Source organism: Siphateles boraxobius, unplaced genomic scaffold, assembly GCF_051911475.1.
Source record: "Siphateles boraxobius isolate OS27281-9 unplaced genomic scaffold, OSU_SipBor_1 61, whole genome shotgun sequence".
Classification (NCBI taxonomy): Eukaryota; Metazoa; Chordata; class Actinopteri; order Cypriniformes; family Leuciscidae; genus Siphateles; species Siphateles boraxobius.
Window position 1 is genome coordinate 12575001 of NW_027509188.1, and position 25520 is coordinate 12600520.

The 25520-nt window shown below is 39.0% G+C and overlaps 1 protein-coding gene across 1 annotated transcript in view; it reads right to left on the minus strand.

The window, feature by feature from the left end:
- Nucleotides 1-25520, minus strand: part of LOC143718562 (uncharacterized) — a 62097-nt gene that overhangs the window by 30907 nt on the left and 5670 nt on the right. The window contains exon 3 of the mRNA XM_077209580.1: nt 7005-8001. Coding sequence (XP_077065695.1) covers nt 7005-8001 — 997 coding nt within the window. The remainder of the gene's footprint in view (nt 1-7004; nt 8002-25520) is intronic.

Here is a 25520-nt window from a genome sequence, read left to right on the forward strand (position 1 = left end):
TCCAAAATCTACGGCCACGACAGTTTACAGATCGCGATTTTGTGAGTTTTTTAGGGAAGACGAGGGAAGATGAATCGATTCAACGAAGTGCGCATGCGCCCCACCAACTTTTTAAATCACTGGCGCCGAGATGGGGGATCAACAACCGAGCGCTCACTCCTCGTCTCAGGTAAATTAATTTTTTGTGTGTTTAAGGGTTAGTTATCACTAATAACAGAGAGGCGCAATATTACAGAGATATTATAGTAGGTAAGAAAAACTCTCAGAGTACATGTAACGTTAGGTGCTTAAAGAAGACAGTTGTTTAGGAGGTAATCACTGCAGCCTGTGGCGCGATGAGATAGGGCTACATAAAAGAATGAGCAATTTTAAGTGTTGACTTCATAACAGCCGTGTTACTTACATGCACTGTAATACACAGGTTAATAATAATATAATGTAATATTAGTGTTCACTGTTTAAGTATTGAAGTCATATTTCATTGTTCATCAGGTTCCATAGTTTTGTAGAGTTTTATAATGTTTGAGCAGTGTGTGTGATTGTCAACAATCTGGCATTATCTAAACAAGAAACGAATGGTAGTGATCAGCAGATACAGAGCTCTTTAATTTGCGATCAACCTCGTTTTATTGTAAGGTGAATTCAGCAAGGCATGCTGTGTCTTTGAAGCAACAAAGGCTAAATAATTTGAGTTTTTTGTTAGCGATTTGTATGGATGACACGCAGCGACATATACAGTATTATCAGATGTATGATGTGTTTTTACCCTGAAATATTTAATTTTGAGAGAGACCCGGCGCGCGCAGTGAGGGAGACTAAATAAACTTGCTAAAAACAGATCCAGCGCGAGAGAGAGGCAAAGAAAAACGCATGTTTTTAATTTATGTTTCTGTGGACTATTTTTTTTTTTTACTGTTTTAATTGTTTAATTTAGCTGCAATTTCTTCGGCCTGCATCAGGGCCAGGACAGTGGGATTGTTAGAACATAACATGAGACTCGGGAGATGGGTGAAAAGACACTTCAAGAGGCCATTAACATCTCACGATAGCACATCACTATATAAGCATGGCCTCCCAGTATACAACTGGAACTAAATTTACAACACAATTGTTATAGAGTAGATTCCGCCCATCTCCTAGACATGAACACTGAACACACACCTCCATCACTACACACACCTCCATCACTACACACACCTCCATCACTACACACTCCTCCATCACTACACACTCCTCCATCTCTACACACTCCTCCATCACTACACACTCCTCCATCACTACACACTCACATCATCATCACCTGGAATAGATCATGTCTATCCAGGATGAACACTACACATCATAAGAAGATAAAGATGACAGAGTCCAAAAGTGTCACTTCACTAAAGATCTATTGTACATCTTCACACTAACAGATCCGGATAGCTTCACACACACGGGATGGTAAAGCTGATCCAATGATGACAGTCTAACAGAGACACAAATAGCAAACGCTATTCACAACACTCTGCCAACTCATATATATATTCATATATATATATGAATGGTCACAGTCACAAATCGATGATGCAAATTATGAGCAGAGACAGACCTGCTATTCAATTTCAAAATGTTTAAATTTTCTGAATGTTGTTAGGGTGGTTGGAAAACCGGAGGGCCCCTGATTTCTCAACATACCGCTAATAACAGAAACATCATAAAAAACGGATAGATCTGAAGTGTGAGCGCTTCAATCAATTACAAAATTTACAATTTAACCCATTCATCGACTGTGGCTTAGCCAGTAAACACACACACAAAATGTCCAATTTAACCTTGCCATTGACTGTGACATAGCTAGAACACACACACTCTCTCTCACATTATTTCTTTGCCCCTGCAATTATCCCTTCACACCTAAAATAAATAGACATACACTATCTACACGTATGTATAACATGTTTTCCAACCTTTCCAATTTTTTTACAATGTAATTGTGACCACCTAATGTAAATTACTAACTAATTTACTCGATCACTAATAATACGTTTCATCGTCTGTCAACTGTATTTTTTTAATTTAAATTCATAATTTTTGATTGATTATTGTTATTACTTGATTTATTGATGCATAGAATCTATTTGATTGTTTAGATTACACTGACCTCTTGCTGCATTTCCTTTGAATAATTCAGACCAAGAATATTTATAATTCCACTACAATTTAACTTCATCACAGTGGTAATGGAGAATTGGATATTTAAAATGAGACCACGTTACCATTCAGGACCTTTAGAAACACTCGAGACCATATGTACCAATCGCACTTGCTGACATGAACCCATCTATTGTTTCGTTTTTGTTTTGTTACATTATGTGTTCGGATGCATTTCCTCACGTTTTTAAGTTCATAAGTGCTCAATCGTGAAGTGGACATTTAAGATGATTTTCAGGTGTCCCACACAAAGCAGTGTGGAACCAAGGAGAACACCTTCATCCATCGAGGTCTGCCCAGACAACCGCACCGCTGGAGGTGACAGGATTGGTCAAGAAGGGTCAGATTATCATCATGGGAAAGGTGCCAGAGAAGCAGAAGTTTCTCTATGAAGGAATGACACGTCGACTGAACAAGTCACAAAGGTCCAGATTGACTATATGAACTTTGCTCACATTCTAAGCTGAACTACAGGAAGAAAACCTGAACGCATTCATCCACCTGCTGAACTCAAGCCACATACACCTGGTGAGACCAGGTGTTCTGCAGGTGAACACAGCACTCTGAGCTTCTACAGATGCTAACATTGCAAAGACAATTTTTGAGTTACGTCTCAAGGATTACAACAACCGTCTTACTGTGACCACGTAAGTGTTCATCTGAATTTTACCCACGTGGTCAAGAGGCCAATCTGTAAGACTGGAAAAACTTGAAGGACTTTAAAGGTGCCCTAGAATGTTTTTTTTAATTATTTTATAATGTTTCCTGGGTTACCCTTATAATGTTAGTATGTTTTTTAGATAAAAAATAATCATAATTTAGAAATAAATGGCATTTTTCCTAGCCTGCTTTTAGCCTCTGATTTGAACACTCTGTTTGAAGGGGCGTGTCTGCTGTGGGATTCAGTGTAACCGCGGCCACTGCTGTGATTGGCTGTGGGATTCAGTGTAACCGCGGCCACTGCTGTGATTGGCTGTGGGATTCAGTGTAACCGCGGCCACTGCTGTGATTGGCTGTGGGATTCAGTGTAACCGCGGCCACTGCTGTGATTGGCTGACATGCTTGCATATGAAATAGCTACGCATTAGATGTGAAACTCTCTCCCGAATACTTTTACTACTGCTATTATACGTTTTTACTATAACAGCTATCGAGATTAACGAATCGTGAGATGTTTTTAAAGTATTTAGATCTATTCCCATCACATAAAATGTTGCCGTGATGAGCATTGAGCGGATGACAGTGTGTTGATCGCGAGAATGAAGATCTTATCATTGCAAAGCAGTTTCTGCACTCTCTAATGCTTTCACCAATGCAAACACGATGATGTAAATACAGTAAGAACTTCGTTGTGCAGTAACGTGCGTCATTGATTTCATAACGAGTTTGGCAAGTGTCCAGATAAACTCGCTCTGTGTGGAAAGATTGTTCTTTGATCGCTTTCTGTATATAATTTGTTCACAATTTAAATACGATTATTTTCATCCTACTAAAAGAAACGATGTGAAGCTGATATTTTAGTCACTGGCTTGACTTACTGATGCATAAACAGTATTGAACGATTTTGAGAGAAAGATTACCTGTCTGAACTTGAACAATTACACATCAGAAAGTGTTGCTCGGTAGCTCGATCCGAGGCCAGCTCTGTATTGGCCCAAGTTGAGGAAACAGTCGGTGAAATGTTTGGAAATTTCCAGAGAAAATAAAATTAACCCATTGTTTCTTCAGAGGCTCAGATGAAGGAACTAAAAAATACTTTTGTGTTCATGTGTACATCCACACTGAGCAACTGCCATGCTTCGGCTGCGCAGTTCCGCCTGGCATTGAGGGCTGGCATTATGCAAATATTTGGAGGCGTACATATTAATGATCCCGACTATTGCGTCACAGTCGGTATTGTGTGGAGAACCGACCGTTTTTCAGGGGTGTTTTTCATAAACGTGAATTAAATGAGAACGCGAAAACAGTCCAGTTTGAGATTCACTCTATGTCATGTCCATGCACTGAACTCTTGTTATTTGACTATACCAAGGTAAATTCAATTTTGAATTATAGGTCACCTTTAAGAGAGGGCCACTCTCTGAGAAAACAAAGGAAAATAACATTTGAACTCCCCCTCATGCACTATTGAGACGAAGGTCTCACCTCCCTCATCCTAATCTACATTTCTCTCCCCCATTCTTCATCCTGGCAGAGATCTCCCAAACTCACACAAGAATCTAAATGGTTTAATGTGAATGATTATCATAGAGTTTTATACATGTTTGGTATTATTTGAAATGTCTCGGTGCGACTGGTACAAATGTCTCATTCCCAAAGAAGTAAATCAAAAGGTAATAAAGTTCTTAGGAAGTTTATTAATATCTTCCACACTGGAGGGGGTGTGTCTTTGAGTTAACACCTTCGACCATTTGACTGAATGCTAATTTTCCACTGCTAGCAAATGGTGACTTACAGGTAAATTTCCACTGTGAATGATGTTTAGATTTGAAATGAGGTCTGGGTATATAATGAAACGCAGCGAGAGCTCGGGGCCTTTTCTGTATTTGAGATCGGCCCGTGAGGTCGAGAGCCGAGTCTCTCAGCCTCACGTATTTCTTGTCGGGTAAACTTTTTCCTCTTTGTTCTAGAACATTTGATGTTTTGCATTGATTACCTTTGAATTGATTATGAAATTGTAATGATACATTTACCTGACATGTTAAATTGTGATATTTGATTATTCTAATTGACTTTGACATTATTTTCATTCAAGAGTTTAAAGGAATAGTAAAACATTCGCTCACATTTAATGATACACGGATATCATTAAAGCCTTTTTCATTTATGGAGTCAGATGAAATAACGAGTTAATACATATGAGAAAATGTATTGCATTTAACCAAAAATACTTTGCCCCGAGAAAAGACTTGTAACACGCGGAGCCCTTCCGTGCTGGTCAGACGGCCCACATTGGCCTGATCGAACGCGACTTACAGAATCAAGGACTCCCTTTTTATTTATTTTTTTGGTTGAAATTAACTGAACTTGAGCAGCAATCATCTTACGGTTGGCTTTCATTAATTCTTTTGTCATGTGAGGCAAAGGAAGAATACGAACTCTGTGTAAAAAATTTTACTTTGTGTTTTTTTAATTTAAAATGTTTACATAAATAATTTTTGACTGAAACCCTTCAATCTGTGGATGTGTGTCACTTAAGCCCTATTCTTGTCTGGCGCCCGAACAATTTAAATTAAATATACATTTATTAAAAACCCAAATTTTATTTGGGGCAGCCATCGTTACAATGCATTCAATTGATCAAAAGTGACAGTATAGACATTTATAATGTTACAAAAGCTTTCTATTTCAGAAAACTCTGAAACTTTCTATTCATCAAAGAATCCTGGAGGGAAAAAAAAAACAGTTTTCTACATTGATAATATTAGAAATGTTTGAGCAGCAAATCAGCATATTATTCCCTCAGGTAGGTTGCATGTTTTCTTCCGTGGCTGGATGTTGGATTCAATAATCATGCTTGCATAGGCAAAACTGATTTGCCGAAATCAGAATGCTGACATTGATTTGCCGTTAGCGGGAGTCCCGCTCGAACTGGTTTTTGAAGCTGCAGTTTGCAAATCAAACAATGATTGGTCCCAAAAGAATGATTTATATTATTATTGACAGGATGATAACATGTGTCGGTGATCATTCTTAAGTGTCGTGATCAGCACTGCTGCTGTGTCAGTCAGTGGTTAGATCAGCGTTGCAGTCAATAAACGGGATAAGGGAGATCACGTACAGGACAAATCAATTATGCCCAAAATACGGGACGTCCCGGCTAATACGGGACAATTTGCAACCCTAGTTGTCTCCCTTCCCCAAGAACAAAGCACATAGCTGGACTGTACTGGGACAAAAAACATATAGCTAACATTCATTACAAAATATTACTTGTAGACATAGATCTTTACTAGGTTCATATTACAATATAATACAAGTCCAAATATCTCTAAAACCCACGCAATCGACATACACACACTTGCAGACGGCATCTTGGAAGATTGTGATCAACCCTTGTCGCCTCTGGTGACGTAGCAGCCAGCTAGTGATGATGTATGATGACGTAACCGTAAGCAAGTGGCGTCTCATTTCACAGGGGTATGTTTCTACCCCTAGTGCTTACCACTCGGTTTCAAGGGACAAGGGCTAGGGGTAAGACAGAGAATTGGAACCTTTATGAATCACACTTATTCTTAAGTTCAGGAATAAGAGTAAAATGTAAAACTGTAAAAAATGTAAAAGAGTAAAACTCTTAGATTTTTTACAGACTTGAGACAAAAATTTGTATACATGCGCCCCCAGATGTGCTCCTACAGTAGTCACATTCAAATCCAGACTAAAAACACTTCTGTTTAGCTGTGCATTTACTGAGTGAGCACTGTGCCACTGTGCGTCCGACTGTTTGCACTGTATTTTATTTCCTTTTTACTCTAAACTGTTTTAATTATTTTGATTGTTTTATTTCCTTCTATGTAAAGAAGCACTTTGAATTACCATTGTTATGAAATTGCTATATAAATAAACTTGCCTTACCTAATGGTACCAATCACTTAAGGGTGGCCTAATGTTTCCCTTCTTACTACCCAGACCTCTAAAAACTAGTGAAGGGTCGTAACAGGGACTCTTTAACAAAGAACACATTTACACAACTTTTTATATGTACTTTTAAGTGTGATGTTTTTATTACACTGATCACAATTGAATTGTCTTTCTCCAGAGTGAATGCGCACATGATTGCTGAAATTGCTCCTTTTTCTAAACCTTGTCACGCCGAGGAAAATGGCAGTTTCTTTCTAGAATGAGTTTGCAAATGCTGTTTCATGTTTGAGTGATATGAGAAACACTTTTCACACTGAAGACACTTGTATGGCTTCTCTCCAGTGTGAGATCTTATGTGAATCTTAAGGCTTCTTTTAGCCTTGAAGCTCTTTCCACACTGAGGACAGGTGAAAGGCTTTTCTCCAGTGTGAATTCTCATGTGATAATCAAGGTTTGCTTTATGTCTAAAGCTCTTCCCACACAGTTTACAAGTGTATGGCTTCTCTCCAGAGTGATTTCTCATGTGGACATCAAGTTCTTTTTTCTGTTTAAAACTCTTTCCACACTGAGGGCAGGTGTAAGGCTTCTCTCCAGTGTGAACACTCATGTGAGTTTTAAGATTTCCCTGCAGTGAGAAACTCTTCCCACACTGCTGGCATGTGTAAGGTTTCTCTCCGGTGTGAACTCTCATGTGGATTTTAAGGCTTTTTTTCAGTGCCAATCCCTTTCCACACTCAGGGCATATGAATGGCTTCTTTCCAGTGTGGGTGTCCAAGTGGACTATAAGGGTTTTTTCCTTCATGAATCTCTTTCCACACTGAGGGCATATGAACGGTTTCTCTTCAATGTGGATGTCCAAGTGGACTTTAAGGTTTTTTTTCTGTGTGAATCCCTTTCCACACTGAGGACATGTGAACGGCTTCACTCCAGAATGCATGTTCAAGTGGACTTCAAGGCTGTCTTTTCGATTGAAACTCTTTCCACAATGAGGGCATATGAACGGCTTCACTCCAGAATGCATGTTCAAGTGGACTTCAAGGCTGTCTTTTCGATTGAAACTCTTTCCACACTGTTGGCAGGTTAAAGGCTTCTTTCCAGTGTGACCTCTCATCTGGAGGTTACTAGTTTCTGTTTTGTGTGTCTGTGAGTAACTGAAAGATTTATCATACTGATCTTTCTCTTCCATTTCATTCATTTTTTGTCTCTCCTCTTTCAGCTCCATCAGGTCTAGGGTGAAAAGAAATAAAAAAAAGTTAAAAACATCAAATCCAACATGTATCCTATACCCACTAAACAACTGAAAAAGGTGTAACCTGTAATTCCAGAACTTCCTGTTGTAGGATTACAAATTTTATTTAAATGTTTAATTGAGCTTCCAATACAATAGTATAGAAACTGAGAAAGTTTATTAGTATGAATTCTGTATCTAAGGTAAATGATGTCACAAACCTGCCTGTTCCTGTCTGTCCAGCTCTCTATTGTAAGTTAAATTTGTCAGAGCACTGAGACTATCACCTTTTGTCTTTATGCACTGCCTGGCCATTAAGATGATGTGAAGGTATCGGTGAAGAGTCTGGCTGATTGGATTAGGATATTTACATTACACTGTTATGCTGATTGGATTAGGATTGGTAACACTCTCAGTCTAGGGCACATTCCTTAACCGGTATGCCTCATTTACATGCTTTTGTTTCCACCTTTATGTAACTCCTCCCCCTGAAAGGGTATATGAACTAAATGTATACTGCCTTAGTTAGACTTGATTGAGATGACTACAGCGACGAAATAAAGAACTTATACCTCAACAATCTCCTGGTCTGCAACTCTATCTTTTCTACACTTGAGAAGAAAAAGTTCACAACCGATGGTGCCGTGACCCGGATGGAGAAACTGAAACTCAACAAAGAATGAACTTTTCCAGACTGATTTGAAACTTCAAAGCTCAAAGATCTCAACAACGCTAACTGAGTTCCAGAACTGAAGCTCAACAAAGATCTCAACAAAGATCTCAACATCTGACTTTCCAGTTCCAGACTGAATCTTTTGAATCCAGATTGAGCTCAACAAAGATCTGACTTTCCAGTTCCAGACTGAATCTTGAAACTTCAAGCTCAACAAAGAAAGAACTTTCTGACTGAGTGTCCAGACGGAACTTTTCCGTACAGCGAACGATTTGGTGAGTTTCACTCTATTCAAAGAACCAATAAAGACCAGTACAAATTTGTCATTCCTCTGCGCCGCCAGAGAAGAAGTTAACAGACAGCTGTAGGGTTTGTTAACTAAAGTTATCCTCTAAAGTTGCTTTTAGAGATGAAATGTATCCTCTGTTTTTCAGGCAGGGAAGATTAACGTACATGTTAATATTGCTTATCCTCTAAAGTTTGTGTTAGAGATGAAAGTGATCCTCTGTTGTCAGGCAGGGAAGAATTTAGCATTACGTGTTATTATTTGGTGATCCTCTGTTTCAGGCAGGGAAGTTTAGCATTACGTGCTAGTTATTTTGTTTTTGTTTTTTGGTGATCCTCTGTCCACAGAGTAGAATTAGCATTATGTGCTAGTTATTTGTTTTTTTGTTGTTCATCCTCTGTTCACAGAGAAGGTTAGCATTACTTGCTAATATTTGCTATCCTCTGTTTTCAGCAGAGAAGAATTGTTTTTATCCTCTGTAAAGTTAGGGAAGACTTATCCTCTGCTTTACCAGGGAAGGTGATACATCCTCTGTGTAGTCATAGAAGATTAATCCTCTGTTCAACAAGGGACGTTTAACAGCAGTTACAACAGTTAATAGTTTAAACTGTTAACAGTAGTTTGTCCTCTACTTTGCTTAAGAAGGTTCATCCTCTGTTTAATCATGAAAATTTAACAACTGTTAAAAGTGTGTTAGCAAAGTGGTTTACCCTCTGCTTTGCCAGGGAAGTGTTTTATCCTCTATAAAGTTAGGGAAGATTAGCATCAAGTGCTAATATATTGTACCCTCTATTTTCAGGCAGGGAAGATTTTAGTATAAATTGCTAATATTTTGTGTGTTACCCTTTGCTCTGGGCAAGGAAGGTTAACTGTGTTATCGAGTGTAGCCTCTTTTGATCAGAGAAGATTTAGTGTTTTTGGTTGTTTTACCCTCTAAAAGTTAAGAAGGTGAAAGATCCTTTGCATTTTTCTTTTAGGGAAGATTAGCGTAACATGCTAACAGTTTGTGATGTGTTGGTAACAAGGAAGTTTAACAAGATTTTATCTGTGTTAACAAGTATACCCTCTGTTGATCAGAGAAGTTTATTTTTTGATTGTGTGGTAACAAAAGAAATCCACAAAATGGTTAGAAGAAATGCTAGGCTAGTTCCATCAACTGAGAAAAATGGACTAGCAAGCCCTTCATGGACAGACAGTGAGTTCAAGTCATTGTTAGGAGAGAAAATGGATTCCATAGTGACTGAGTCAGTTAGATTGGATTTGACAAAGAAATTTGGTATTGATCCAGACAAAGTTTGGTCTATTGAAGAATGCACGAAGGTGTTAGGTGCATGTATCACAAAGAAAAACATGAAAGGCATAATCTGTTGCCATAGAGAATATAGCTTATCCATTGCACAAGAACAAAGTAGGTGTATTGATAAGTTAAAATGAACAAAACAAACAATTGCAGACTCAAGTGTCCTGTTTCAAGACAAAGTTGAGCCATAACAAGGCCTCAACCAAATGTGACTCAGAAGACCAACAGTCAGATGAAACTTATCCTGACTTACAAGCATTCTTTGAAACAGATGTAGACATCCCATCAGTAACTGATAAGCCTGTAGATTCGGTAAAGGTATGTGTCGCAAGAAGATCTCAGGGAGTTGAGAGAACTGAAAGTGTTCCTCCCAACTCTCCTGTTGTCCAAAACCAAACTGTTGCCAAAGCACTCGGACCTAGAGACATAGAAAGACTATCCCAAAGCTTACCTTCAGTATGCACAGATTTTTCTGAATTTAGAAGGGCATTGATCAGTAAAATGCGTCTTTACGACATGTCGTTGGCAGAAGTCACACAGCTGATGTCACAAATTCTAACTGAATCTGAATTCAACAATTTTGAGTCTGCTGTTACTTCTGAACTACAACATGCCAGAAAAGATGAATTGAGAGAGGGAGTTCTGAAAGCGTTGAAGAACATTGTTGGACCCAAAATTGACTGGTCGAAGATCACTAGTTGTTTACAGAAGAAGGGTGAAACTGTTAGTGAGTACACTCAAAGATTTTGCCAGTCAGCAGCTGCATACAGTGGTATAGCTGACACTTCAGAGAAGGTGCTAGAAGATAATGGTCCCCTAGTTCGCACATGGTTTAATGGTCTGTTGTCAGAACATAGAAAAGCATTGCCTTTCTTAGACTTAACATGGTCCACTAGAACCATACAAAACAACTTGGAGAGGTTAGCTACTTGGGAAAGAGATTCTGATGTCAAGGGAAGAGTAAAAATTGCAGCAGCATCCTTTAAGGTCAACACAGAGAATCAACAGAAACGCAAATGTCCTGAGAGAGAGGGCAGCAGTTGTTATCACTGTGGTAAACATGGACATTGGGGAAAGGAGTGTAGGAAAAACAAAAAGAACTTTAAACAAGTTAACAATGTTACTCAGCTCCTACTCAGTCTGCTTGCTACTCTGAAGCAGCCCGTCCCCTCGTCATTAAACTCGTTGGGCAGCTTGTTGATGTGTTAACCATTTTGGCTGTGAGTGCTTAATTTCCCCAGTAACTTCCAACAAAGATGAAAGACTTATTTTTGTTTAATAGAACAAAAGGAAAGTGACTATCTCAGTTTTTCCTTTGGGGAACACCACGTTAAGTAGACTCACAGCCTTAAATGTTATGCTACAGCACAGGCCCTTCATCAGTACTGATGTTAGGTTAGACTGTAAATGTAAAATGCCTTCATGCAGTGTCCACACTGGTGAATTAAACAAAAGAAACTTCTGTCACCTCCTCCCATTGGGGAAATTGGTAAGCAACTCTCACAACTCCGAACATTGTCTTACAGCGTGCACCTGTCACAAATCCGTCCTCATGTATGATGTCTGCTATGACTGAAGTTTTGTTAGAGGATGAAGGAGAAATTACTCACGGTTGTGTTACGCTTACATATACACCTATGAGTGAAGTAAAATAAAAAGGTAAAAGACGAGCAGGTTATGCAGTAACGTCCACCACGGAAGTTTTAGCTTCAGGACGTCTTCCAGATCATTTTTCAGCTCAAGCTGCAGAACTAGTAGCCCTAACAAGAGCATGCACGCTAGCTTCAGGATCAGTTGCTAATATCTACACAGATTCCAGATATGCTTTTGGGGTAATTCATGATTTTGGTGTCATTTGGCAAACCAGGCAGTTTCTAACTTCTGCGGGATCCCCCATTAAGCATGCTGAATTAGTGAAAGATCTAATGTTTTCCATTAAACTTCCAAAGAAATTAGCAGTGATCAAAGTGAAAGCACATCTCACAACTAATACTACGGAAGCTAAAGGTAATGCTCTTGCTGATATGGCATCTAAACAGGCTTGTTTCTATGCAACTGTACAAATGTGTTCAGGTAGTGCAGCACAGAAGAAAATGATGCCTCCTGAATCAATAATTGATCTGTACAAAGACGTTTCCTCCATTAGAACCAAAGTGGCATGGGCCACATCAAGTGATGTTGATTACAGCAGCTGCAGTATTGTGTCAGGGAAGGAAAACCTGGACTCATGTGTCACACTGTAAGGTTGTTCCTGCTCCAACAGGGATAGGATAGGACACGAACCAGTGGGGAGCCGAGGGAAGAACCGATTGCAACAGGCGTCGGGGGCCAACCCTTCGGTGAAGAATCCCTCATAGGCCTTCTTCACCAATTAATCCATCCTCACCTCACTGCGTTCTTTAGGTGTCAAAGGAATTAAGAAATAGGGAAAGATGGAACGACAATAGCAGACCCAGAAAAAGTTTACAACCCTAGTGTTTGAACAAATACTGCTCTACTGCTTAGCAGACTCGGAAAAGTTTACAACCCTAGTGTTTGAACAAATACTGCTCTCCTGTCTTTTGTTTTCTTTCTTACTCTGTGCAGATACCACTGATGACTTCCCGAGACCCATACGCACTGACCTCGTCATCTGCGTATGAAGCCACAAGAAAACCTCAAGAAACAACTTGACCCACTTCCGAGCCAACTATCACAAAAGGATAAAGAAAAGAAAAAGAAAAAAATACACAACGCAGAGACTCACATACGAAACCTTCAGTCATCCTTCAACATGATCAAGATTGTCGTACCAGTAACATGACAGACACTCTCGCTTCGCACAAGATAGTGATCTTACAGAACAGAGTGGCCTTGGATTCAACACAAGGAGGAGCCTGCACCATCATCGGACCTGAGTGCTGCACCGGGTTTTAATGGATCCAACAGAGAACTTGAACAAAATCCAACAAGACATTCTTGATCTTTCAGCAAAATTACATCAGATGACTGAAGATAAGTCTTCATGGTTCGGAAACTTGATTGGTAAACCCTGGCTGTGGATAAAGGAAATAGCAATTATGTTGTTGTTTGTTCTACTGGCGTACTATCTATGCGTCCACAGTATCAAGTGCTTCATTCAACAAATTAATCACGCCTCTCACGAGAAAATCACAGTTCCAACCAGAAAAGACTATTATCCGTAAGAACTTCACAAACCCTGATTGCATGTTTGTTTTCTGTGTCAGCATGCAATTACAGAAAAGCAAACACAGAGTGCATTATGTGCCTGTATCTATCACAAGTTACAAGAATGAATTTTTAATTGTTTAAATTTGTATATAATGTGAGAGTTATTTAGAACTCACAAAGGGGGAAATGTAGGATTACAAATTTTATTTAAATGTTTAATTGAGCTTCCAATACAATAGTATAGAAACTGAGAAAGTTTATTAGTATGAATTTTGTATCTAAGGTAAATGATGTCACAAACCTGCCTGTTCCTGTCTGTCCAGCTCTCTGTTGTAAGTTAAATTTGTCAGAGCACTGAGACTATCACCTTTTGTCTTTATGCACTGCCTGGCCATTAAGATAATGTGAAGGTATCGGTGAAGAGTCTGGCTGATTGGATTAGGATATTTACATTACACTGTTATGCTGATTGGATTAGGATTGGTAACACTCTCAGTCTAGGGCACATTCCTTGACCGGTATGCCTCATTTACATGCTTTTGTTTCCACCTTTATGTAACTCCTCCCCCTGAAAGGTTATATGAACTAAATGTATACTGCCTTAGTTAGACTTGATTGAGATGACTACAGCGACGAAATAAAGAATTTATACCTCAACAATCTCCTGGTCTGCAACTCTATCTTTTCTACACTTGAGAAGAAAAAGTTCACAACACTGTCAAAATTGTTGATTCTAGGCTTCCTTTAGGACACGTCCCAAATACTTTTAAGCTGTCTGTTATCGAAAGCTTTTATAAAAATTCACAGTAGAGCACTGGATAAAGATCACACTGGTCCTAACACAAATCTAGCGGGATCACAGATAGCGGGTTTACCATTGCTGCAGGTGGGAGGCCAAAAATATACTGCAGGTCCCAGGCTTCAATGAGAAGAATGTCAAATCTTCAGAAAACATTAAAGTGGGTTTGTGCTGTACAAAACCAAAACAAGACAAGTCTGATATTCTGACTAATTCCCCGGATGTTACTGAAAAAAGAATAAAATCACAATTATATTTTTTCCCCAAATCGAGCAGCCCTATAGTTTCTCCTGATATCAGCATGTTCATAGTTGTTTTGTTGTTTTTTGTACAGGCACCAGATACCACTGATGAAACATTCACACGAGTCTTTGTACATGAACATTATAAAATGAAAAAGCAAACACCTTGAAAATGACAGGCATGTTGAACAGGAACGGTTGCAGGAATGGCACAAAAGAATGTGACTCTCTGATTAGTTCATTGTGCTCAATAATGTGCCGTTTTGTCCATCATGTATCTTTGGATTATGTTGTGTTGTAAATAAATCCAAACAAGCTATTCTTTTAACCTGTTAAGCGTTACCAGTGCGCGGACGCACTGAATCGTTCTGTTTAAATAGTTCAGTTACTATTAAAATAATGTTATTACCTTGACAAACTATACATCATTAAAAAGATATAAGACTGAAGTTTCAGTATTTAACAACTATTTTATTCTCAGAAACTTATAGTGACCGTTATGTCTTAATTTGTGTCAGGAGTTATGTAATAAAAAAATGAGTCGATACTTTTAATATGAATTATGAGCGTCAGCCGGTCTCGGTCTTCTTCGAGCCATGTCAGGTATTTTCATAATAATAAATTATATTTATAATGTAATGCTAATCGATTTAGACTTTATCATTGTGCAGAATACTATAAAATAATATATTTTCTGCCTGATTTTTTATCTGAAGCCAAATCAGATCACAGAAGGTTATTTAAAACACTCGACTTGCGCTATAAAGTAAGTTTGGAGCACAATCATGGTTTAATCTCATAAATTGTTGTGTAAGCAATACATTGTTTTATGTGAATGAGTTGGCAGGATGATTTTCAAAAGTATTGTGAATAAATAATCCGTATGGGTTGTATGGCCTTATTTCAGTGACTAAAATATTTAGCTTTTTCACAAACCACACAAACATAATTTTCTCAAAACTACATACTTTTACATTCATGCTGCTCACATATTATTGTAGCAGAGTTTGTGCTGAACACAGTGTAATCAAGAGTGTAGTTCTAACTCCCACCACTCGTCTGTCGGGACACTGCAGTTCACAAAAGTTCATTATTTGCATGTGCTTTAAAGCCTTGCCGGTTAAACAAGTCATTCACGTGTTGATGCGCGGTTCTTACGTGCGCTTTTCTGAGCTCATACACCCATGCACTAACATTAAGCCTGTCTAACAGCGCCTGGTTACTGAACTAAGTTATCTTTCTAGTCTTATTTCACTAATACTGTCAAATACACACAATGTTTACATAAAGTTGGTTTTGTATAAAGTGAAACAAACAGAGAAAATTGAGAAAAAATCTGCTTGTCAAATGTCAGAGGCTGGAAGTAACGTTACGCATCAGGTATCGCGTAATGATCACACCCAAACGATGATATTTTTTGAAAGTAGCGTTTTTTTTCATGGTAATCTAGGTGCGAAATGTTGTCTTTCGTAGCCATTTACTGTATCCATATGAAGCTGTAAATCGTAGCAAGCTAGATGTCATTACCATAGACAGTACATGGCAGGCACTCAAGATCATAGACATAATAAATACACAGATGCCCTATTGGCCGCTGAAGCGTACGTGAACGGCGCCGCCATATTGTGGAGGGCAACTTTCCCATACCTCTCATACCGGGAATTGAGAAAAATTCACTTTTCGTGTGCTGCTTGGGGCTGTACAAATCGCCAAACAACTGAAAACGGGTCTCGAGGAATTACCTTTCACAAGCACGACTGAACATTTTGTTTCAGTTCCTGGTTGTATTTGGTCATGATATAATTAGTAATAGTAACGTTCAGAGGAGAAAGGCCGCGAAATTTAAAAATACTACTGTTATTGTGTCACGAAATGTGGTCTTAATAGTTTTTCAGTCGACATTGTAGTTGTTTAAAACTCAAATCTGTGGTTTATTTATAAAGATAGCGCCTATTTAAAAATTTGATCTGACGTTTTCGGAGTTGTGAGATCCAGGCGATCACCGGGCGCTCAGCGCTCGTCTACCCCGCCTGGAACAGCCTCACCTCGGCTAGTGCTTCTGACGTTTGCCGCCGGCTCTGAGGTCTCTAGTGGTTAAACATGAGATGTATATTGTGTATATCTAACGGGTGATCTTTGGTCTCAATCTATAATTTGTTCACTGGCAAATCGTTTTTGCTGAGGGCAAAGTGAAGTTTCATAACTTTATATTTAGACTATTTTAACGCTGTATCCTGCTGTATGTTTGAGTGAATCGTTTACTTTATTTCTTGTCTTTTAGGCTACTTATACTGTTATAATGGCTATTACTGATCAAAAACACTGAAATTTAACAAAACAGTGACAGGGTTGTGTCATTTTATTTTATATAGCCTATGTAGGAATATTTTAAAATATATAAATTATATTTGCATATTTATACATTATCTTTATATTATACTATATTATATATCTCTATTATACTTTATCTTTTGTTAAAGGTCAGTTTAATGATAAATATTATAATGTTTCATATTTTTTCATATTGTCTATATTATTCTGCAATTGAGATTACATTGTATTTGCTGTTCTTATTATTATTGTTATTATAATATTATACCACTTGCGATTATCAATCTATTATAGTTATGCTATCAGTCACTATTTAACTTATTATTTTTTATTGTCTATATTCTGTAATTGACATTTCTTATTATAGCCTATTGCTATTATTATAGTACTATACATAAACGATATGCTATTATCAATATTTGTATGATTATATTATTGTACTTATGATATTATATAATTATACTATTCATAACTATTTTAATTGCGGTCTAAATTAACTATCTAAATACTATTTTAAATCACTATGTCAAATTTGGAGTAACTACAAAATCCAAGCTAGTACCAAGGCAAACCGCAGTAAGTGAAGCTACTGCGTTCTGCCTTTGTTTTCCTGGCTTTGACGCGGTAGATACTGCGGTCTGCCTCTGTAGCCACTCTGTAGCGAATCTACCAATCTGTCCGCCTCGCGAACAGCAACCTTATCACAGAGTCTGATAACAGACATCCGGAAGTCTCCCGCATATTGATAGCGGCTCCTTGATGCCCGCAAATTAGTTAAAATCTGCCGGAATCTAGAGCTTGGGAGCTCCAAACCGCGTAGCGCTCGCACGACAGCGAGGAAGAGAAATTGCCGTTACTAGCTTGCGAGCCGCTAGCATATAAACCATTTTAGCCTACCTGCTCCACTTGAAGGCAGTAACGTTAGCATCTATCCACTCTGGAAACGCTGTCATAACTGTTTTGTTTCTTGTTGTCTTCATTTCTTACGCTATTGTAATGTATTTTATTGGGTAATCTCTCAGTTGAAGCTTAAGAGGAAGTTGTAAACATAGAGCTTTTATTTTGACGGGAAAAAGCGTTGCATTTTCTGACCGTTGTCAGTGGTTGAATTAATACATACTGTGACTGTGCCTAACGCATCTGCTTTATAATGTTGTCTAGCTTGGGAGTGTTCACACACACACACACACACACACACACACACACACACACACACACACACACACACACACACACACACACACACACACACACACACACACACACACACACACACACACACACACATACACATACACACACACACACTATCCTTGTTATTTTGTTTGAGTTATGTTGTTAAATGTCTAATTTTTAAGTGCTGTTTTATAAGTAACCTTGGTATTTAATGAATTAATCTTCAATTAAAATAAAGATCCACAAACCAAAATACCAGCATTTTGATTGTGTGTAAAATTATAAGGATGTTTTGGGGGAAAATAATGAGAATGGCAATTTAATCATTCAAGACTGATGTGACAGGGACATTACGACAAAATACTATTCTTGAATACACTGGATGAAGGTTACTACCAAGCATTTTCAACACTCGACCTATAAACATCCATAAACAAAACATAAAACCAATTAAAACAAATGAAAAGGTATGAGGAATAAAAAAAGAAAGTTGGATTAACACATTTCAATTGTAGATACTGCACTCTGCTTTTGTAATAGTGTTTTAGCTGCTTGAGGTTAGACAAAGGCAGAGTGCAGTATCTACATTTTTAGGGTCAAAGGTCATATCAATGGTCTTTTTTTATGTATAACATTTTCCTTCCTGTAAAGGTATTACATAAAAGTATAAGTAACATGTTTGGCTGGCCTGTATGAAAACTTTGAAGCCATTTTTCTCAGTTTCAGTGTTGGTGTAGTTACTGCACTTTGCCTTTGTAGGAGGGGAAGAATTGTCTAAACTCGTTAAATCATCTAAATCGACAACATGTATGTTAGACCCTGTACCGACTAAGCTATTGAAAGAGATGCTTCCAGAGGTCATAGATCCTCTTCTTAATACCATTAATTAATCTTTGTCACTAGGATATGTGCCGAAAAAGCTGGCTGTTATTAAACCTCTTATTAAAAAAAAACACAACTTGATCCTAGAGAATTAGTCAATTACAGGCCGATCTCGAATCTACCTTTTCTATCAAAATTACTAGAAAAGGCAGTATCCTCACAACTATGTTCCTTTCTAGAAAGAAACGGTATCTACGAGGATTTCCAGTCCGGATTTAGACCGTATCATAGTACTGAGACAGCTCTCATTAGAGTCACAAATGATTTGCTCCTGAAATTATTTCATCATCCAATTGTGGTTGTATCGCTTTATTAGTGTTACTGGATCTTAGTGCTGCAACTGATACTATCGGCTAGGGGTTGAAAGACATTTATGTGATTTTTCCACGTGTTTCCTTGTGTACAGCTATGGCATTTGTCACTGCGTTGCCCACAAGGCTATTGCTCCAACAACAGCTCATTTTATATCAGTTCTTTTGTCTTTGGGTTGCTATATTTCTCACAGATTTCTGCTCGATCAGATACAGATAAATTATTACAGTTCTACAGCTCCGTTTGACCATATCGGGGTCAGTCATGGCCTAATGGTAACGGAGTTGGACTGGTGACCCAAAGGTTGCTGGTTCGATTCCAGTACCGGCAGGAATATGACTGAGGTGTCCATGAGCAAGGCACCTAACCCCCAATCGCTCCCCGGGCGCCACTCAAGGCTGCTCACTGCTCTGGGTGTGTGTATCCACGTTTGCAGTGTGTGTGTGTTCACTACTCACTACTCTGCTCCTAATGTGTGCACAAGCTTGGATGGGTTAAATGCAGAGGTCAAATTCCAAGTATGGGTTACCAAGTATAAAATACTTGGCCATCACGTGTCACTTTCACTTTTTGTCAACACTGCATTGGCTCCCTATTAAACATTGTATACATTAAAAAAAATTGCTGATAACTTACAAAGCCCTAAATTGTTTAGCTTTCACGCCTTTTCTTCACGTCTATTGCAATCTCAAAATTCTGGCCAGTTGATAATACCAAAAATATCAAAATCAACTGCAGGCGGGAGATCCTTTTCCTAATTAAAGGGCATATTGCAGTTTTTTTAATTATTATTAATATATAACCTATAATACCATATGAAAAGTTTTAAAATTGTTTTGGGTATAGACATAGGGGCTCAAATTTAGTAGAAAACGTGGCAGTTTCCTTGACCGTGTTGAAAAACGCTTTTTTTCATCATCGTGTCATATTACGTCAGAGAGGGAGTCGTTTGCCGGGCTCTGCGTTCACTCAGTGCAGAGTAGGTTGATATTCAGTAGGAGCGGTCATGATTCAGTGTGTTTGCAGTAGTTATTGTATATCAATTTATCAACATCATCATGGTAAATTATTGTGAATTATATAGCCTGTCAGGGCATCGAGTCCACAGGTTTCCGAACAAGAAAAAGGACTGTGATATCTTCCGTGCCTGGGTGTGTTTTGTGCAGGTGAAGAGACGGGACTTCACTTCCGTATCTGCTTCGAAAACCACGGTCCTCTGTGGCGTTCACATTAGACCGGATGATTATAATCCCGGCGATACGATGAATTGAGTGAGACTCTGGGCTGATGCGGTTCCTCAGTTGCACACCGTCACTCACAGCTCCTTCATCGGGTCATCCGGTCCGTTCGGCCGCCAGCAGGACACATGACGCTCACGGATCTGTCAGAGATCACTTAGTGTAGCCTACATCTGTTTTACAAAATGTGCCTCGTCTTAAAGATGAACTGAACTGAAAGAATCAACGTTGATAACGTGTTGTTTATGACAATTACAAGTAAATTACACAAATTTAAAGTAAAAATATCAATATAGCTTTTTTTTAAGCTACACAAATTGTGTTTAGTATAAGAACGCTGGCAATTTCGATGACGTCACTGGAATGGTAGGACCCGCGAAGGTATACAGGCAACAGCTGCAGGTCCTATATACACACACACGAAAATGAGTAATTTTAATGGCATGGGTTACGCATTTTAGCCTGTAAGGTACAGGCCAGTAGTATCTGACTACCAGCACATGGAGGATCAGTTTCAGGCTCCACATACAGCACAGGGTCGTTTGGGGGAAGTGACTGGTGTGGGCGCGGGCGCAGCCGGAGCATGGACACTACACCGGAGTCGATCTGTTGCAGAGAGCTAAACCTGGAATATTTATTGATCGGCGAAAATGCATCACCATGCACCGTTTATTTCGGATGCTGTGCGGTGAGAGAGATGTGTTGGAGGGGGCTATGCTATCTCTAATGGATGTCCGAGCTGAGACGCTGGAGCGCCCCATAAGTAGCTGGTATGTAACAGTGTATTTTACGAGTTGGCGACTGGGCTAGGCTAGGCTAAGATAACTTGTTATATCCTTTTTTCAGACTGTTTAGGTCAACAGCGTACCGGCAGTTCACTCTTCGGGCGAGGGGGCATTTGGGAAGGAGGAATAGGATTCCGATCCCATCCTGTGCAGTGAACTACATCAGGGATCTTTTCCCCTCAGACGAATATCAAGGATTCGAGTATGCGTCGGACTTGTAGCTAAATAAAAATAAATAGTCTGTCGCTAAAGAATGCTCCATACAGACTCGAAATCCAGAGGCTGTCGGAGGGCTAGACAGTTTTAAGGCAGCTAGCCATGACTTGAGGGCTGGTTTCCTTGTCAAAGGTAGCCTGTGAAAATGTATCGTAACCCCAGCTGCCTTAGCCCTATACAATTCATTACTACAGCCAGGGGCAATACAGTATGAACCCCCCCTAGACCTGTTGGTTTCTGTTTCCTCAGCTAGCCTCAGACTATTCACATGCTACGGCTGCTCTGCTAGTGTTGGTTGGCAACGGAGTAGCTTACCATGCCAGTGACGTAGCCAAACGTAGCAATCCAACATGGCGGAGCCCGTGTAACAACAACATTTTCAACGTACCATTTTATCCCTTTAAACAAATTCTGCCATTTTAATAATTGTACCAATGAGAATAAGCTACATCTGTTATATCACCTTTACTCAAATTTCAGTTCAGCTCATCTTTAATGTAATTCCTGAACATACCCTACATAAACTTGTAATGTAATGCATTTATGTGTTTGTTATTAGTCTGCAGCCAAAACTTATAAATAGTTCTATAATTAATTGTCAATTTGTACAAAACCACTTTAATGTTTGTGTTGGCTGTTTCTACATATAAAGTTTTTATACAGTAGTGATCGTGATTGCTCTCTTGGCTCATAATTATACAGCTGAGGTCCGTCATACGAGTAAACATTTACATTTCTACATTTCCCTCAGCATCTGAACTGTCATCGCGATCCATTGCTTTCCTATTGTTTACTTTGACCGCACTCCCTCCCGTTACGTCACTTCCGGTTCGGCGGTTTTCAGATGCGTGAGGAAAATTCGCACAAAAATGACTCCAGAAGCCTTAATATTGTTTTATAAGTATATATATATATTTATATTTAAATCAGGGGCGGAGCTATGGGTGGGCCTAGATTGACAGCTTACCCACCCAGTCAGATTAGGGGAAATTCATTTATTTTTTGATAATACAATTTTCTAACGTTAAACAATTCTTCAATAATTATTGTAAATGTGATTTGTTTTTTCATGATTTAAAACTCTATCCTATTCCTAATATTAATAAGAACTTGCAAATTCGTCTCTTCAGTCACGTCACACGCCAGCGCCCATAGTAATGTTCTTCTTCGCGCAAATAACCGGATTTCAACTAGCAGCGACCTTTATGACAATATCAAACATCTTCAATTCAAAACCCAGCCGACTCTGACTTGTTTAGAACAAACATCAGCCATACAAGGTAAGCTATGGCACATGCACATTTTTTGCATGTGATATTTGTGAGCAAGCGGTTTCCTGAAATGTATACATATAAGCCACGTGCGTGTATGGCATTTCTCTTCATGATATAGTTTGTCAGGACTCGGGTCTCTCTCTCCTGCTATGTTTTTGTTTTCCTTTTTCACGTGATCGCACTGAGCAATAGCACTTAAAGCTTAAAACGAGCGTTTAACGGTGAAGTATGTCGTTTCTGCTACTACACTAGTGACACCCAGCGCAATTACAAAAATAAAGCAACATTGCAAACCCTTCTGCGCGTCTCGCCTCTAACAACGCAAACATCACAAACACAGTGTGTACAAGGCTTTTGAGAAGCCATCTCAACATGTAGAAGTAGACTAAAAGACAATATTCCTCATATGTTGGACATTGTACTTTTAGCTGTGTTGCTACGAGTAAGCAGTTAAGTAGGCAACACTGACTGGATATGTTTACATAGACACCTTTTGTTTCAATCAGAATGAATTCATTCGATGAATCTGAACGTATGAATCATTAACGCTAAATAAAGTGATCGGGTTGATGTGTGCGTTTATGTCACAAGCTTCAAATCAGAATTAAATGGTTTTAAAAATGGAATGGCCATGGAAATACATTATTTTTTTAATAAATATTTTATTCTAACGTTTAATAACTCTTAAATAATTCTTTAAAATTTTAAATGTTTTCTCATGCTTTAGAACTATCCTAATATTATTATCATTAATTATATAATAATCGCCAAAATCTCTGTCTCTTGATTCGGCTCTTTTTATGTCTAGCTAGCAGCAACAATGGCTAAACAACTATCGATGACAGAGTTTTAAAAAAAACACGTCTAGACAGTTTTGCCGGCTGACGCTGAAGAAACACAGGATCTTCGTGAGTCTCCTGGGAATGAATGCGTAGACACGGCAACATCCTGAAAGTCGGATGCTAATGATAATAATGCTTCAGACTCCAATGATCTTCTTCCTCCAACAGCTTCGGAATCGGTACATCTAAATCATGGACCTTAAGATCTGTCCGCGATAGAGGAACTAGCCTAACCAGTGCTGGGAAAATATAAGATGCCCATAATTGATGGAAAGTCACGCTCCTTCAATTCTAATTGGTATGAACAGTATAAATGGATTGAATACAGTAAAACGGTTATAAAGATTCACGGTTATAAAAATTGGAAACGCCTCCGACAGGCCTGTAACAAACATGAGTCTAGTAAGCCGCACGCACGCACTTGCGCTTTCTAAGGTTAATGCACAGGGAAAGTTACAGGGAAAGCCATGCACCTCAGAGTCTGGTGACTGTGTTAAATCAACTGCACGGTGAAGCCGTTTCATTTGTAGAGCGAAACAGGCAACACGGTAAATTTGTTTTGGACATCGTTATGCTGTGTGCCAAGCTGGACATTCCCCTCAGAGGCCACAGGGAAACAGGAGACGCACTTAATAAAGGAAATTTCCTGGAGCTATTGAAGTTCATATCGAAGTACGATCCAACTATTGGAAATAGATTAAAAGAACTTCCCCGAAATGTCACGCTTATGAGCCACCAGGTTCAGGACGAGCTGCTACTCCCTAACATAAAGGCAGAGCTGACCGAACAACCCGCATATTTTGCCGTAATTGCCGATGAGTATAAAGATCAATCAAAACGTGAACTTGTTGCTGTCTGTATCCGTTTCATTCATAGCGGAGTAATTAAAGAACGGGCGATAGGCTTTATTGAAACAGCAGAAATGTCTGGTGTTGGAGTTTCACAGAGGATCTTTGAGGTCATTGAACCGCTTGGGTTGGGTTGGGTTGGGATTGGGTTAAAGGCCAAGCACGACATGGCTAACTGGGATGTTACTACTTCTCGTGAGCACAAGATGCCGGCTGAATTCCACGAGTCTGTCGTCACCACAACACTAGGGAAAACGCACGCTGTCAAAAGCAATGATGATTTAAGGGTATTGTGGAACTGTATTCTAGACAGGCAGATAGCAGAGCTGAGCAATCGGACACATATGCAATCATGCGAGCGTCGGCGACCCTCTTACCTGGATCCAGCACTTTTGGCCTGAAAGAACCGCTTAAAGCACCATGCAGTTTGTAATGATGAATACACCGTTTCCCCCAACACATTAGACGCAGAGCTGATACAGAGAACAGAAAATTCCCCTCACTGAATGAAGTTCTTAACAGTCTGTTAAGGACCATTATAACGATGCCTATGACGTCCTGCAGCGTTGAGAGAATGTTCTCCGTAACAAACCGGATAAAGACACGACTGAGATCATCAATGTTGATAGGGCGCCGTAATAACCTGGATACACCTATGTAGTGGCTTTTAAACCAACCAAATTCACTAATTTATGAGGTCTCTATTTCACCTTTTTTTGTAGAATCGTAGGGGAATTTTTATTCATTCATATAGCAGCCTGTTAGCAGGTCATTTCCAAAATATGTGATTTATTTTTTAAATATATTTATAGGTTTTTAAATCAGTTGGTGCTGTTGGTTAATGTTGTGACTTGTTTTTGACTTACTTGAATTGATATCGTCACGTAATATTGTTAGATTAAATAGCGTCATTTGAACTTGCCATACCTTGACTTTTAGTGAATTTGCGCCACTGAGGGACGGCCCATCATTTTTTTTGCTCCCAAATTAAGCCAGTTAAAAAACCATTGGATGATGCGAATTATTCCAGCCCAGCCACACTTTTACAGGCCCACCCATCATCTACTTCCTGCCTCCGCCACTGGTTTAAATCTAGTTCCTACATTATTTTTCTATTTTCTATACATTGACTCACTGGGTAGG